The sequence below is a fragment of the Anopheles aquasalis genome, chromosome Y, assembly GCF_943734665.1.
Source record: "Anopheles aquasalis chromosome Y, idAnoAquaMG_Q_19, whole genome shotgun sequence".
NCBI classification, from domain to species: domain Eukaryota; kingdom Metazoa; phylum Arthropoda; class Insecta; order Diptera; family Culicidae; genus Anopheles; species Anopheles aquasalis.
In genome coordinates, this window is record NC_064879.1 from 472501 (window position 1) to 487500 (window position 15000).

General features: G+C 53.2%; 2 protein-coding genes across 2 annotated transcripts in view; both read left to right on the plus strand.

Moving 5' to 3' along the window:
• LOC126579527 (serine/threonine-protein kinase S6KL) overlaps positions 1 to 11322 on the plus strand; it is an 18445-nt gene extending 7123 nt beyond the window's left edge. Inside the window, exons 7-9 of the mRNA XM_050242903.1 lie at positions 1 to 44; positions 10773 to 11042; positions 11131 to 11322. The exon at positions 1 to 44 is cut by the window's left edge and continues 45 nt beyond it. Of these exons, the coding sequence (XP_050098860.1) occupies positions 1 to 44; positions 10773 to 11042; positions 11131 to 11220 (404 nt within the window). The 3' untranslated portion in view covers positions 11221 to 11322. The remainder of the gene's footprint in view (positions 45 to 10772; positions 11043 to 11130) is intronic.
• A 3224-nt stretch (positions 11323 to 14546) lies between these two features.
• Positions 14547 to 15000, plus strand: part of LOC126579612 (uncharacterized) — a 7104-nt gene continuing 6650 nt past the window's right edge. The window contains exon 1 of the mRNA XM_050243079.1: positions 14547 to 14717. The gene's annotated coding sequence lies outside the window, so the exon portion shown is untranslated. The remainder of the gene's footprint in view (positions 14718 to 15000) is intronic.

Genomic DNA, 15000 nt, shown 5'->3' on the forward strand with positions numbered 1-15000 from the left:
GGTGGGCACTCGGTGTGTTGGCCTGCCGCATGTACACCGGTCAGGTGAGTGCAGATTGCTTGATCGGGCTTTTGGTTGGGGGCGGGGCGGAATGTACTTTAGCGAAATTCAAACCATTTCATCTAGCCGTTTTTAAATAATTGGATATTTTACGAACCAAATTGCATGCGCGCGCATAAAAAAGAACCGTTGAGGGTTAAATCCATCCTTTTTTTTGTATGTTCCACATTTATTTTCGCCTCTTCCTCTCTCTCTCTCTCTCTCTTTCTCTCTCTATCGCTCGCTTTATCGCATCTTTGGGAGGGGAAGGCGTTGTTTTATCACCCCCTCCCTTCCCCTCTCCCGCAGTTCGCAGCTGGATTGCAAACGATTTCGATTCCGTTCGTTCGCTGCTAAACTCTTACCTTAAACCAATTTTGCATTCCAAACCCCCCCAAAAACTCCACCCTCGCCACTATTTCTGTTTCGTTCGTGTGTGTGTTTGTGTTGTCAGTTTCAGATATAACGCACTACAGGACTGGGACACCCCCGCCCCCCCCCTGGGCGGGCCGGCACTCAAAAGGATGATTGGGGAGTTGGTGGGTCCCCTCCTCGATCATCCAGCTCTAGATGATGCGTTATAATTTTGCAGTAACTGCGAGAGTGTGTGTGTGTGTGTAATCGGCGCCTCCCCCCCCCCCCCTCTCATCCGCGTGTTTTCTTTGGGGGAACCATCGGTGAAGAAATGGAAGGCTCCACCGCAAGCGAAGGACCCGGCCGGTTTCAGTTGCCGGCCGACTCGGACGATCCGGATTCGTCCGATTGGTTGCCGGTGGTGGTGGTGGTGGTGGTGGTGGTGCTTGTGGTGGGTACGTTGGTGGGCGTGGATGTGCTGCTGGTTTGGGCAGGCTCGGTGGCCGGCGTCACTGTTGCGGTCGTCGTCGTCGTTGTCGTCGTCGTCCGAGCAGCAGCCTCGGCGGACGGGAGCTCGCTAGAGGTGCCAGTGCCGGTGATGATGACTTCAGTCGCCGTGGTCACGGGCTCCGCCGATGCTGCGGTGGCGACCTCCGGGGCATTGACGCTGCTCACTACATCGGACGATGCAGCGGCAACTGAGGCGGCGGCCGGAGCAGCGGCCACCTCATCATTACTGGCGCCCTCACCCTGTGCCTCGGTGACAGCGCTGCTTTCGGTGACCGGGTTGGTAGCATCGGTCACCGAGCTTTCTGTCGTTGTGATGGAACCACCATCGGCATCATCACTCGACACCACCACCGCCGTTGCCGCTGCTGTCGGTTGCGTTGCCACCGGAGCATTCGTTGATGGTTGGTTGGTGGTGGTGGTGGTGGTGGTGGTGCCAGCAGATTCGGCCACCGCTGCCGTCGTCGTCGTCGTCGTCGTCGTCGCCACCGACTCCTCTACGGTGCTGGCGTCAGTGCTGGGTGCCGCTGGTGATGGTTGCTCCTGGGGCATCGGTTTGGCCGTACAGCCGGTTGCCAGCAGGGCCACGGTCAGCAGTAGTGCGGCACAGAGTTTCATGTTGCTGTGGACGAAACACAAAGCGATGGAGGGCAAAGATTAGAAATTGGTTTTTGGTGGGACTAAGATGAGGCGACGCGACGCCAAGTAGATGCCAAAAAGCAGAAATAGCCGAACCAGCTACAGAGAGAGAGGGAGACAGATGGTGCGAAAAAGAGATGAGCATGCGAAGACAACGGCCATCTGTGCCAGATCCGCGCGCGCCATCCGCCATGAAGGCTGGGACTGTTGCGCATGCACCGGCCAATTTGCGTTGGCTTTGGCCGTTGTGGTACTGTTGCGCGATCTACCGCGCGATCGCTCACGTTCCTCCCCCTCCGAAAAACACCAAAACGGCTCAAAGCATGGACTCCCGCCATCGAAACCAGGTCAGAAAATAGGGCTGGGGGCGCGCGCGGTTCAGGCGTGACTGCCAACCGACTGATCGAACGAAGTGCACCGCGATCTGCCGTTGGGCGAGTGAGGGTAGGTGTGCGTAAGGGGGGGGTGGGGGGTAGGGGGGTAGGAGAGGGAATCCGTGCCGTCGTGTCGTGAGGAATGGAAGGGCTGCAGCTGGCTCCCACAAACCGAGGGGTGGAGGGGTAGGATTGCGGGGGTGGGGGGGGGGGGGGGATACAGCTCCGGTGGCTGCACCAAACCATCAAGCGCACACAGCATACTAGCGCCATTCGATTTGGCCAAGTGGTTAAACCGTGGCCCTGCACTGCCCCACCTCTCTCTCTCTCTCTCTCTCTCTCTCTCTCTCTTTCTCTTTCTCTCTCTCTCTCACACACAGACACGCGCAGCACCACACTACCAAAACAACATCTCGGTGGATACACATTATCCCTGTGTCAGCTGCTGCTACTCTTCTGTTGCTGGTGTTGTTGTTGGTCTACCCTTGGTGGGAGTAGAGAGATGCGAGAGATGCGGTTGATTGGTTCATCAATGGCCACTTCGTTGTCGGGGGATGCGGTTCGCGGGGATTGCGAGCCCCCTCGAAAGACGTCCGGATCTCCAGACAAGGGCAAGAGGGGTGGAGAATAAAAAAAAAAGCGCAATAAAGGAAGTAGTGAAGAGAAGTGGTCCTCCTGGTAACAAACGAGGTTGGTGCTAGTCCGGAAGACACACACAAACACACACACATACACACATAGCAGCTTAGTATCCTGAGAACACACACACAGGCACTCGCACAAACGAGATGAGCCGCACGCCGGCCTTAGAGTCTTCTGGCTCGTTAACACTCGACCCCCTCCATCCCCCCCCCCCAACCCACACACACACACACACTCACGCCCCGTACCGGCTGTTTGTTGCTTGGTTGTTGTTGGTTGGAGAAGGGGTTCCGTTGTGGTTTCTGTTGTCTGTCGCGTTCGGTGGCAGAATGACGAATGAAGCAGAATGTGCTCGAAGCGCGGCCTTTATAGGCATCTCGGGTCTCGACCCCCTCCCCCCCCCCCCCACGGGCTGCTCGGGAGGTGGGACAGGGATGAGAAGCATGGAGCGGGCGCACAATTGTATGCGAACGACGATGGGCCTTCCAGCCGCCTGGCGTAGCAGCAGCAGCAGCAGCAGCAACCAAGGGAGCATGCGAGAATTGTAATGAACAGACCCGCACAGCGCGCAAGAATAAAATTTGTTTCGATAAGGATGCGGAGAGAGAGAGAGAGAGAGAAAGAGAGAGCACGACAGAGTGTTCGACTGAACTGAAGACTCGTCGCGTGGACTGCTGCTGGATGTAGCTGGATGCTGCTGGATCCTGGATCCATGTTATTCACCCCGCCATCCTCATCCTCCTCCTCAGTCCGACTACGATCTCGGGAGGCGGTGGTGAGTGCGTGCCGCGTGTATACAAAATTTAAATCCAACGGCTAAACGAGCGGGTTTGTTGGAACCGTCCCCACGCCCCTCCCCTCCCCTCCCGAGGCGGTGGGAAAACCGTAGAAAGTGAAAGGAAACGACGAAGAAGTGCCAAAGTTATGAATATGCCAGAGGACCTCGCCTGCCTCGCCCCGGGTCTCGGTCCGAGTCAGCAAATTGGGGATAAAGGGGACCGACCGGCCCTCATTATTTATTACCTCCCCCCCCCCCCCCCACCCTTGGGGTGACAGGAGGGATGCCGTGACCTCCGAAAATAGCTCCTGTTTCCCGGCAGTCGAGGATAAACATCTTCTTGGTGGCGGTCTCTTATCTCATACGTTCGCCAGGCATTCCGGAAATTCCTGGCAAAGATATCCTTGAGCATACCTGGGGACATCACACAATTGTGCACAGCGCTGCATCGCACACTATTACTAACCTACCTTTCTGCAATTCCCGATGCACTTGGTGTGTGTGTGTGTGTGTGTATGACTGACGACAATGGAATCGATCCGATAACTCTTGTTCTTGTTCTTCCCATGTCCTGGATGGAAGGGTGTCCTTGATCTGTGAACTGCGACGAGCAGCGACGAGCCAAGGGGGGGGGGGGGGGAGTTGGAGGGGGAAACCATCTAATTTCACATTCAACCTCCACCCGTTCCTTCCTCAGTTGGCAGTTGAATGTTGAAGTAACGAATGTAGCAGAGCCACGAGCTAGAACTTTTTAAGCGGCCCATACACGCTCCATTTTATTTATCAATGTTTGCATGTAAGTTAATGGACGTAACGCCGGAAACCAATGAAACGCCATTTCTGCTCTCAAAAACATTGATGAATATAATTAAGGGTGTGTGGGCCGATTTAAATTTGATCGACAAATGCATCAATGTAGCCCACACACATAAACACATTCACGTCAATGCATGCAAGCTGCACGGATTGATCAATAAAATGGAGCGTGTATGGGCCGCTTTAGACGCGTCCTTACTTCTAATTGGGTGCTTCTCTCACCGGGCTGAGCACCTGACATTACTAGGCCAGACAGAGAGAGAGAGAGAGAGAGGCCTGTGGCTGGTCCGGATCGATCTGTTCCGAGCCAAAATCTAATATTTATTGGCCACTCGGCCACACTCGGCTCGCTATTAACTATTCAACTACCATCCGCCCCCTCGGGAGCCTCGCAGGACCAGGGCGATTGCCAAAGTTCTGTCTCTGGTGGTGGTGGTGGTTGTGGTGGTGTTTCATTCAAAGCCCTTGTGAAGCCTGGCGTAGTGTCGCGCGGATCCCGTTCTACGGCTCCGGGCGATTGAAATTCAATAAACCGGTTCCGGTCGTCGGTGCCCGCCTGGCCGCCCGGCCGCCCGGCCGCCCGGCCACCCGGCCACCCGGGTGTTAAAGCGCCACTTTGCCACCTTTTCGGGGGCCACCTGAACCCCCGTTCCCTGCCCCACATAAAGGTAGTGGAAGTTACGGAGTGGATAGGGGTGGCGGGGGTGAATGGTGGAACCAGTTTTTTTTTTGTTCGTGCCCCGCACGCGCGCGCCCTCCGAGCTGTGGCGCCATCCGATTCCCATGGAGCTTCATCGTCTTCTCGTGGGGCGAGCGGCTCCCTCTCTCTCTCTCTCTCTCTCTCTCTCTCTCTCTCGTTGCTGTTTTGTATGTTGCGGCCGGAGGCCAAGCGCGCCGCACGCCAAACCAAGGCCGTGCGTGCGTCTTACCCGCGAGAGGACGGGGTTGAGAACATATTTCGCGGTTTTCGTGGCGCGGCCCCCGGAAGCAGGCACAGTTTGCGGTACGGTCTTCGATCCGATCCGATCCGATCCGATCCGTCCCGGATAGAACCTTCGGCCGATCGTGCGCTGATAAGCCGCCAGCGACCTTTCGGCGGAGAGGAGGGAAAAGGGAGGAAGGGAGGTTGATAAGGCCCCTGCGCGTTGGATGCTGGTAGGCCGAGGTCGTCGGGGCTGTAGGGAGATTGATTCGTGCAATTGAATGCCTTCAACTCACATCATCTTTTCGAGCGCTCGAAGGCTACCGTTGTGGCTCATAGGGGCTGGCCGTAGTGTTTTGGTTTGGTTGCCACTGCCGCTGCTGCTGCTGCTGCTGCTGCTGCTGCTGCTGCTGCTGGGAAAACGTAATGCCAGCTGATCTTATCCACAAGCAACATGCGCCGCCGCATGCACAGCACGCTCAATGGCGCGCGCTCGCGCTGCCTAATTGGTGCCACAAATCGAAATCTCGGCTCGGCGCGGCCGCGGAAGGCCGCCAGAGTGTCTGTGTATGTATGTGCGGGCGCACTTGCGCCCTGGAGAAGACACTCTGGCGCGTCATGGCACCAACCGGGCGGCCGCGCGCCCGTGCGCGCGCAACTCGGTCAGTGGGCACCGCGAGCTCGACCTCCTCTGCACGTGGCGCGTTGAGAAACGCCCCCCTCCGCAAGAGGGTCCGGCCATAATGGGGAAATAATTATGGTCCGAGACGTTCGATTGGAATGGGACGTGACGAGCGTCGCTTTGATGAGGACATCGCGCCATCGAATCGAATCGAATCGACTCGCCCGATGCCGAGAGTGCAGGGTGTGCGGGGTGCGTCACGATGCACCCGATGCCGTAGCGTGACCTATTGGCACCTCGGTGACCTGCCGCGGCACCTCTTGAGGCTGCTGGAGCTCGTTAACAGTTCAGGAGACGAGTGGCGAGTGGCGAGTGGCGAGTGGCTCGTTAGGTGAGCGATAATCGATCTCGACGCAACCTGTGTGTCTGTGTGTCCAGGGAGTCACCTGGGCGGGTTTTCTGTTGGTTCCAACAATGTCGCCTTGTCGCTAAATCCCCCCCGTGGGGATTCTGTTCCAATACTTGGCCCACATCGGATCATCTCGCGAAACAAGAGCGAGCTGTGGCGACGTACAAGACGTTTTTTTCCTCTAAAAACTCCACTCCAGTCCCCAAAAACCCGGTAGCATCCTTCAAAAAGCGAAGTTGAGAATCAAAAATTTGACATTCTTTGGGGCTTCCCTTGAGTGCCCGTTACAAGCAAGGAGTTCCGGTAACAGCAAAGAGTCCATTAGCACAATCAAGGGAGCGAGCGACTGTGCAGTCCCATGTGCAGTTGACCGAGCAGCGAAAGTGATGGCTTCCACAGACTGTTACCGCTTTTCCACTTCCAGAACACTGATGGATCCTGATAGTTATACAAAAACCCCCCTGTCAATCGAAAAATCGGCCACCGGCCTTTCGTACAGACATCTGGTAAGTGGCCTCCCAATTGGTGCCAGCAACGACTGAACGCGGACCAGCAGTGGTCCGGTAGGTGGTGGCCCCTGACGCGGAAGTAGCACCGACAGTGCTTCCCCCTAGAGCTGTGCCGAGTGCCTAATTGCGCATCTTCTCCGTTCTGTGCTGCTGCCGCCGAAGGTCATCGTGTTCAAAGCCTTGGATGCGATCGATCGATCGCTTTCGACACTCGAGCTCGAATGAGCACTCCGGACTCAGAGCAGCAGCAGCAGCAGCAGCAGCGCAGTATACCACTGCGATGCTTTACTGCTTCCGGGCGTCCGCCACCACCACCACCACCACCACCACCACCACCAGCACCACCACCAGGCCAAAGTGTGGTGGAGTGAATCGTGTGCTTCCGGAGTGCCCCCGGCACAATTGGGTAATAGTCCGGCAGGGTCAATTAGCGGGGAGTAGTACTTCAAGCTGGTTGGTTGGCTGGCTGGCAGCGAGCAGGTGCCGCCACCAGATGTCCACTGGTGAAAGCGGAAGATTCAGAGATTCAACCTTGCGTTTGGTTGATTCGGCTTTGCTCCTCCTCCTCCTTCTCCTTCTCTTTCTCCTTCTTCCTCCTTTTCCCGCTCCTTTTTATTCTTCTCGGGCGTGCTTATCGTGGGAGGTCGATCGCGACACCGTCACCGCGTAATTGTCCGCACGTGGGGACGGACGAAACGTTCCACTGGGGTCGCTCGGTCATATCATCGCGATGTGGCGTGGTGCGAACGCGAACGCAGTCCCGCTGTGATCCGATCTAAATCGAACGTCTCATGGTCGTATTGCACCAGCAGCAGGGCATCAGGGCAACAGGGGCTGCTGGGTTGATTTGGCGGCAACTGAAGTCGGACGTTCACCCTTCGACCAGCAGTGAACTGGTGCTAGCTGGAAGCACGCACGTAGTGGTGGTGCTCGCGCATGCACAGCATACCATCTCTCAGCCAAGGTTTCGCGGGCGAGGAACCTGCCGCTTTGTCCTGCCGTCTAGTGGCTAAACCAGTGGCTGCGTCAACCCGCCCTACCCCCCCCCCCCTCTCTCCCCTCCCTCGTACGGCTGGATGACTGATGCCCTGATGAAGATAAACCCAAGATACACACCCTTGGATCTCACTCTCTCTTTCTTCCTCTCCATGTCCTTCTCCTTCTTCTTCTTCTTCTTCTTCTTCTTCTTCGCCTTCTCTACACCAGTGCAGTTCGGTCTGAGGGCGCAAAATTTGCGTAAATTGACGCAAATTGCGATGCGACACTAGCAAGCAAATCAGTCTGCTAGACAACACACCAGCCACCGGTCTGCCTGGTGAGCCTGAAGAAAGAAGAGAGCAGGAAGAGGCAAGAGCTAACGCGCGTTAACAGCGTGAAAGAGCCTGCCGTCTGAGAAGTGTTGAGCTGGTCCCGCTGGTTGGGGCCCCCAAATCACAAATCGGGGTTTCAAAAAAGTTTGCAAGAAATCAAACTACTGCTACTGCTTTTCTAATTTTTTTTTTCATGAAAAGATGTATAATTTTGATAGTCTTAATGAGTTTACAGGCAACTGGTGCGATATACGCAAAGAACAGAAAGATTTCTCCTGTGATGTCAAATATTAAACTGTTGCTCTTCTTCTCTGGTTCGTTTCTTTTTCTCGTTTGGTGAGGGAACCATCATTCAATGATAACTTCTGCTGTGAAGCAAGCGATAAGTGACAAACACCCCGGAAACCAAACGAAGAATAATATTGCTTTTTGGGGGAAAGCGCTCTGGAAGCTTCCATGGTTCGCTCCATATGCGCGCGAGCATACTAAAAACGGCGACTTCAATCAAGGCAGAGGAGCGGCCGCACTCTGCCATCCGGCCCAATTTGGGTGTCGAGAGCAACTCCACCCTATAAACCGGGATGCATCCGGTTTAGCTCTCCTTTTTGACCCCACGGCGTTGATTGGCCAGTGGGGAGTGCCAGTTGGGAGACCCAGCGGGCGAACCAGCAAGACACCACGCTCGAGACGCGCCAGACAGCAGCAGCAACAGCATGGTGACGTCGGTGCAGAAGATGCCCCTCGATAGTTCGTTCACTCGCGAGCACTTTCCTCGCGGACCCAGCATCTTTCCCTTCACAAAAAAACATCCAACCGACCGACGCAGGGTCGGGGAATTGCAATCGATTCGCTGTGTCCAGGAAGGGAAGGGGGGGAGGGTGGGGAGGTTGAAGTGCACGCCACGGCCATCGATACGAAAGGCACCGCCGACCGCCGCCCGTATAAGCGTGTATATGTGTGTGTGCGTGAGCGTGGTTGAGGGTTTATTGAATTAGTGGCTCGATCCGACCATAAGTTCACGGCTGGCCCACATTGCAGCATAATGCGCGCATAGCTGTAGGAATGTACGCCTCTCCATTCACTTCTCCCTTCTTCCTCTCTCCCGCGGGCAACTAAAGCGGCCCATACACGCTCAATCCTATTTATCAATGGTTTAGATGCAAAAATTACTCTGAATTGACGTCTTATTTTTTTTTGATCGTCTGTGTACAACATTGGCATAGTCAACAATGTTCCATCAACCTGGGCGGCAGACGCAATTAATGTTAGCCAGACAATCTCTGTGAAATTTTCAACATATAGGCAATTGGTGTGGTACGAAATAATCAGATAAAAGGGACTAAATTAGAAAAGGAATTGATTTAAAAAAGTAATTCTATAAAATTTAGACACTATAATTTAGCCAAAATCTTTTATAGGTCCTTCTTTGTTAAGAATCGGCTGAATTTTCCCACCACTCAACGAAAAACTGAAGGCCATGCTAACTGACAGATTGGCGTGTTCGTCAATGTGGCCCACAGACGACGCGAATATGCAGTCTCATCAATATGTTTTCAGCTTTCTGAAAATTTTCTGAAATTATTTTTGATAAAATTTAGCGTGTGCGGCCCGCTTAACCAAATCAAACGCCGTTCGCGCCTCTCCTTTGTTGTGTTGCACCGGCAAAGGGTGCAGCAGCAGCAGCAGCAGCAGCTGGTTGTTAGTGTCAAGGGTTGGTTAGGTGGACATGAATACGGGACTGTGGAGGCTACGTCCTACCCGCTACGAGTAGGCTGGCTGGCTGGCTGAAGTGGATTGTAGAACGAAACAGAGCGCGGTAAAGCGATAGATGCGAAGAGAAGAAGACGAGGAGACAAGTGGGAGCGATTGAGAGCGATGACAGACTCTGAGAGTGGTGGTGGTGATGGCGACGGAGCATAGCAGCCTACATCACGAGCATTAGTAGCAGCAACATCATAAACGGGCGACCAGAGGAGGGAGGGGGGCACCGAGGGAAGTGTGATGGAAGAGCAGTAGCGCCCGAGCAGCATTGTAGCGCATGGTGGGCCGCGACGGCAACTTGTAGTTAACACTAGATATACCGGCATTAATGCTATTCCTAATTCTAGCAAAATTTACAATATGTCCGGTGCATAAAACGTATTCTCTACTCGGTTTATAAGAAGTATTCTCTATGTGCGTGCAGGTTATAGAAGATACTGACAAAAATGAGAAGAGTAAAAATAATTAATTGATATTGATCATTTATGATCATAAACAGCAGCCATTCCACGGTTAACTCTTAACAAATCGTCCATTTGGGCAATGTGCAGGTAGTGAATGTAAGTTTCCTTAAAACAACAATTTAATGGTCACGCTGGATCCGATGCCATGTGCTGAAGATCGGTGCCAATTGAATTCTTGTTGCTAGCTTGAAAGCTATGCTCTCCATTTCCAAACACCTTTTGGCACCTTTTTTATAAGTTGCGATAGAAGTACTACTCTCTTCTCTCCATTTATCTCTCTCTCTCTCTGTTTCTCTCTCTCTGTCTCTCTGTCTCTCTCTCTTTCGCTTTGTTATTGGATTAAATTGGGATTAAATTACTATAGAAGGACCAAAAACCAACTCTTGATTTAATTTTCCCATCAACCTGCTTTGAATTGCGAGGCCTAAGGGAATGCGGAGAGTGAAACAGTGGAGTAAACTCCGCTTTGAGGTAACCAATCAATTTAGAGACCCCAAAAACATTGGAAATGATATCCGCATTGCCCTAGAATGGATTTTAAGGAAAGGGGGTGTATGGTGGCCCCCTCCCCCTTCTCCGGCAAGAACCAAACCTTTATTTCTCTCTCTCGCTCTCTCTCTCTCTAGTTTCCGAATGTAGATGCGACGCAGTACCTGTGCCAACGGCAAGATGCGATCTCCGTCCCACGTAGCAAGATACCCAGTGTCAAACTTGGGGCACCCTTGATTCCCGAACCGAATGATCCCGTCCGGCGTGGCGCGATACCGGTGGCAGGACGGGACCTGCTACAGCGGCTCCTGCAACCGGTGGCCAAGGATCGGTTGCGCTCGCTGCTGCAGCTGCAACGCATCGCCCTCTACCAACACTACCGGTGGGATGCGGTACGTGCGACCCAGGTAAGCTTTTCCCTCAGCCTCGTTCCACAGCGGGCTCCTTCTCTTTGCTTAACTGTTTGTTCCTTATGCCATCTCCTTCTTCCTGCAGATCGATCCCCGTCAGTTCATCACCGACGAGTGCCTTGGCGGTGCGCTAGAGGAAGCGAGTGGACCGGGCGAGTCCTTTGCCGGCTTCTGACACGATCGGCATCGAGCACGCCACTGGCAATACCCGCCATCCCTTCATTCATTCGTTGAAGCTAGTTAAAACGATACTCTAGAAGCAATAAAGTAAATCACAATCTGATCCTATCCAATCCGTTGGCAACTGGTGTCTCTGAAGAGGCTGCTGCTGCTGCTGCTGCTGCTGCTGCTGCTGGCTGAAGGCAGTCCCATTGTGGCCTCCCTCAAGAGTAAAGATCTGCCTGTCATGCACTCTTACACCAGTTTCAATTTTCGCGTCGCGAAAACGATTACAAAGAAAATGCGAAAACGGTGCGCGGATGGAGTGCTCTTGAGAGCTGCGAGGCGCCGAGTTCAAGAGATGGCCCGAGGTCGCGGAGAATGCCCGCGATCGCAATGTTCGCGATCTGGTGGATCTATTTCGGTGGCTTGCCCCGCAGGGCATAGGGAGCCCTGATAGGTTACGGATAGTGGTGGTCAATGCCATTCGAACGGATGTTAGCACAGCGAAACCGAGATATGGTCAACGTTGCACCACTAGCCCACAAAGCACGGAGACGGAAAGCACGAATAGCGCGCGCGTGCCATGGATGATCGCCTCGAGCAGGTAGCGGGTTCAGCAGCCTGCAGCCCGTAGCCTGTAGTCCGCAGCAGCAGAAGCGGCTATAAAGCGCGTTATTGATCGTTATAGTAAACAACTTCATCTGGATGCTAGGCTAACTCGGTGGTTCGCATAGAGGGGTTTCGCCGGCCTGACCGGCGAACATCCGGAATGATTGGAAGCTGCAAAAGTGCGTTTCACACCCCTTTCGCGTCCCTCACACCCCGCAGAGAGCTGGCGGAGAGCGAATGTGAGTGAAACCCGATATAACTGCTCGATCCGGCCAAGGAAGGCCGGTGGATCAGCGCGGGCAGCGTGCCGGTGCGGTGGAGGTGGATGAAGGTGGCCTGCTTCCGTGATGCGAAGGTCGCGTGGCGGCATAAGCAGCGCCGGTTGGATGGTTGGTTGGGAGTTTGTGTGACTAACGCTCACAGATGTTCCGGTTTGCAGCAGCAGCAGCAGCATCAGTGGGGCTGTGGAGCCGGGCAAGGTCAAGCGATTAGCATAGTGGATCATTATTTCGATGCTTCTCGCTGTTGCGCGAGAGGACCGTGGTGTGGGTGTGTGTTTGTGTGTGTCAGGTGTGTGGAGGTCAGTTGTTGGTCAGCATCAAATCGTACATCATTCTTCGTGCTATCTCTCTCTCTCTATCTCTCTTTGTTTGAGTATTTCTTTCACTGGAAATGAAGATCAAGCCATGTTTTCCTGTGATGGCTATTCTCGGAAGCCTTTTCTCTTCGCATGCGGCCGTCATGGATTCATCGCAGACCGCTTCCCCTTTTCTCACTCTTTCGCGTGCTCATATACACGTGCTAGCTGGGGGATGATGGCATTGAAATACCGATTTCAATAATCTGGTTTTCAGCAACTGGCTTCAGCTTGGCATCTTGGAGCCTAGGCAAACAGAGTCCATAGAAGCATCGTAGCTTCTTTCGCGCTATATATCTTGCTCATACATTCAGAGCTATATCCACCCGCCAATCTGCCAGTTACCTTTCCTGCCAGTTAATTTCCTTATGTTTTTCATCGGGTTTTGGGTATTCAGCCGATTCTTAAAAAAGAGGGGCCTATAAAAGATTTTGGCTAAATTATAGTTTATAAATTTTATTGAATTACTAGTTGCCCCGGTACACTTCGTTCTGCCATTCGATTTCATTTTAGTGCCTTGCAGTGTTGACATATCCATCTTCCCTATTAAAACACACGATATTTCATCGTGGGAGATCGTGGAATCATATAGGAATGCAGCAATATGTAATTGAACATCTGGAGGAAATGGACAAAATAACGAATGAGCAAACCATCGTTAGTTTGTTCAAACAAAACGTACTTCAATCTGGCCCTGATTGATGAAACATTGAGCACTAGGCCAATGATGCCCACAGACGAGCAATGGAAAATTCGAATTAATACGTGTATGGGCCGCTTACTACTTGTACTAAACAATGTATACTAATTCACCACGTGGTGAAATTGCATGCAAGAACACGCCGAAACACGCACCAGATGGTGAATTACACCCTCGATAAACGAATAACTCCACCCCACAGACATTTATCACTCACGGAAGGACTTGTACGCGAATACTGGCACAATTTTTTTTGCTGTCTCTCTCGCTCTTTAGCCCGATTTTTGTTCCTTTCTCGCACTTTACGGTTCCGTCGATATATGCTGTACGACGATCAGCTGCAAAAGCATCGCCGGAATAGTTTTACAGTGAGCAAAAAGTGTCATTGATCGTTTATAGCAGTGTTACAAAAGTGATTAAAACTCTTTTTTTGTGTGTATTTCCAGCAGTCCTTGACTTCCGCAGAGAGCGGTGTTTGGGTCGCCGTAAAATGAATTTTTTTGGGACATTTTTAAGGCATCCAAAACAAGGAAAAGGAAAGGGCGTGGGGGAGGGCACCCAGGAGTGCACACGGTTGTGCAGACGTTGTATGCAATTTACAGTCAATTGGGCGGTTTCCGACTGGCGCTCGACTGTCCACACACACGTCGTTCTACGAACATTTCTGACTGGCGCGGCCTCGGTAAGCCGTGACGAAATGCCGGTCGCCTCAGGTGGCCCAGCAAGCCGACATGTGGTACGCATGCTCTTGGTTCATCACAGCGTGCCCTGGAGTGACTCTCAGCAGCGACTTGCGAGCTGTCAAGCTGTTTGGCTGTTGACGTTCGTACCCGGTACCGCAGCATATGCTATGTATATGTATATGTTGGTCCTTGTAGTAACCCCAGGCCTATCACCACCAGTGGCTGGTACGCGTGCGCCTGTTCCGGTCGCGTTCGGGATTGTGCTGCAGTGCCGCCTGCTCACGGATTCCCACGACAGCAACTGTCAAACGAAATGTTGCTGCTGCCTACACATCTCGCTACAGGCTCTGCAGGGAGGTCAGCCACAGCCAGACCCCGGCAAGCCAGTTGCCCAGCCTTGTTTACCTTTTTTGTAGGTTTTTTTTTATTGTACCACTACTCGGATGAATGGCAACACACATACAGTCACGCAGCTAGGATATCGTACCTAGCACCAAGGGGCAGCGAATTGTGCCTGCGTTGATGCGAGGGGCATGGCGTCCTCTACGATAGAACATAAATAAATCCCACAAGTGTCGCTGGCGCGGCTTGTCGGCGAGGTGTGGCAACCAGGCATGCCAGCCATCCTGCTGCGAGGGGAGCTGTTGGAAGTGGGAGGAAGGGAGAAACGCGTCTTCCCAGCATATTGCACCGCACACATACACACATACACACACACACATCAAATACACAAACCCACGCACTCACACTCGTGAACTCGAAGGATAAGTGCGGTACGTGAACCATTTGTAGGTGCGACAAAGCGAGCGAAAACTTCGCTGCTAGTGCGCGTGAAAGGTAGTAGGGTGGAACCCGTTAGTACAACGCTGTTTTCATCTCAGGTCAGCACTATCCTTGTGTTCCCGGGTGGTGCGATGGTAGGGTGAGGCTTAGACCCGAGAGAAAGATTTTCAGACAAAGCAAGAGCAGCCGAGAGAAAGAGAGTACTAAAAAGAAAACGTTCGTTGTGTTGTCATAGCCTGTCGCTTGGGGCTTGCAAAGGGGCCCTAACGCTGTGTATGCTGTAGACAACAGAGCACGCGCGTCCACGGTCGCTGTTGCTGTGTGCGATGGTATTCGTGGGCAGTCCCGTGCGTGCATAGAGGAGTTACTACTGCTGTTGCT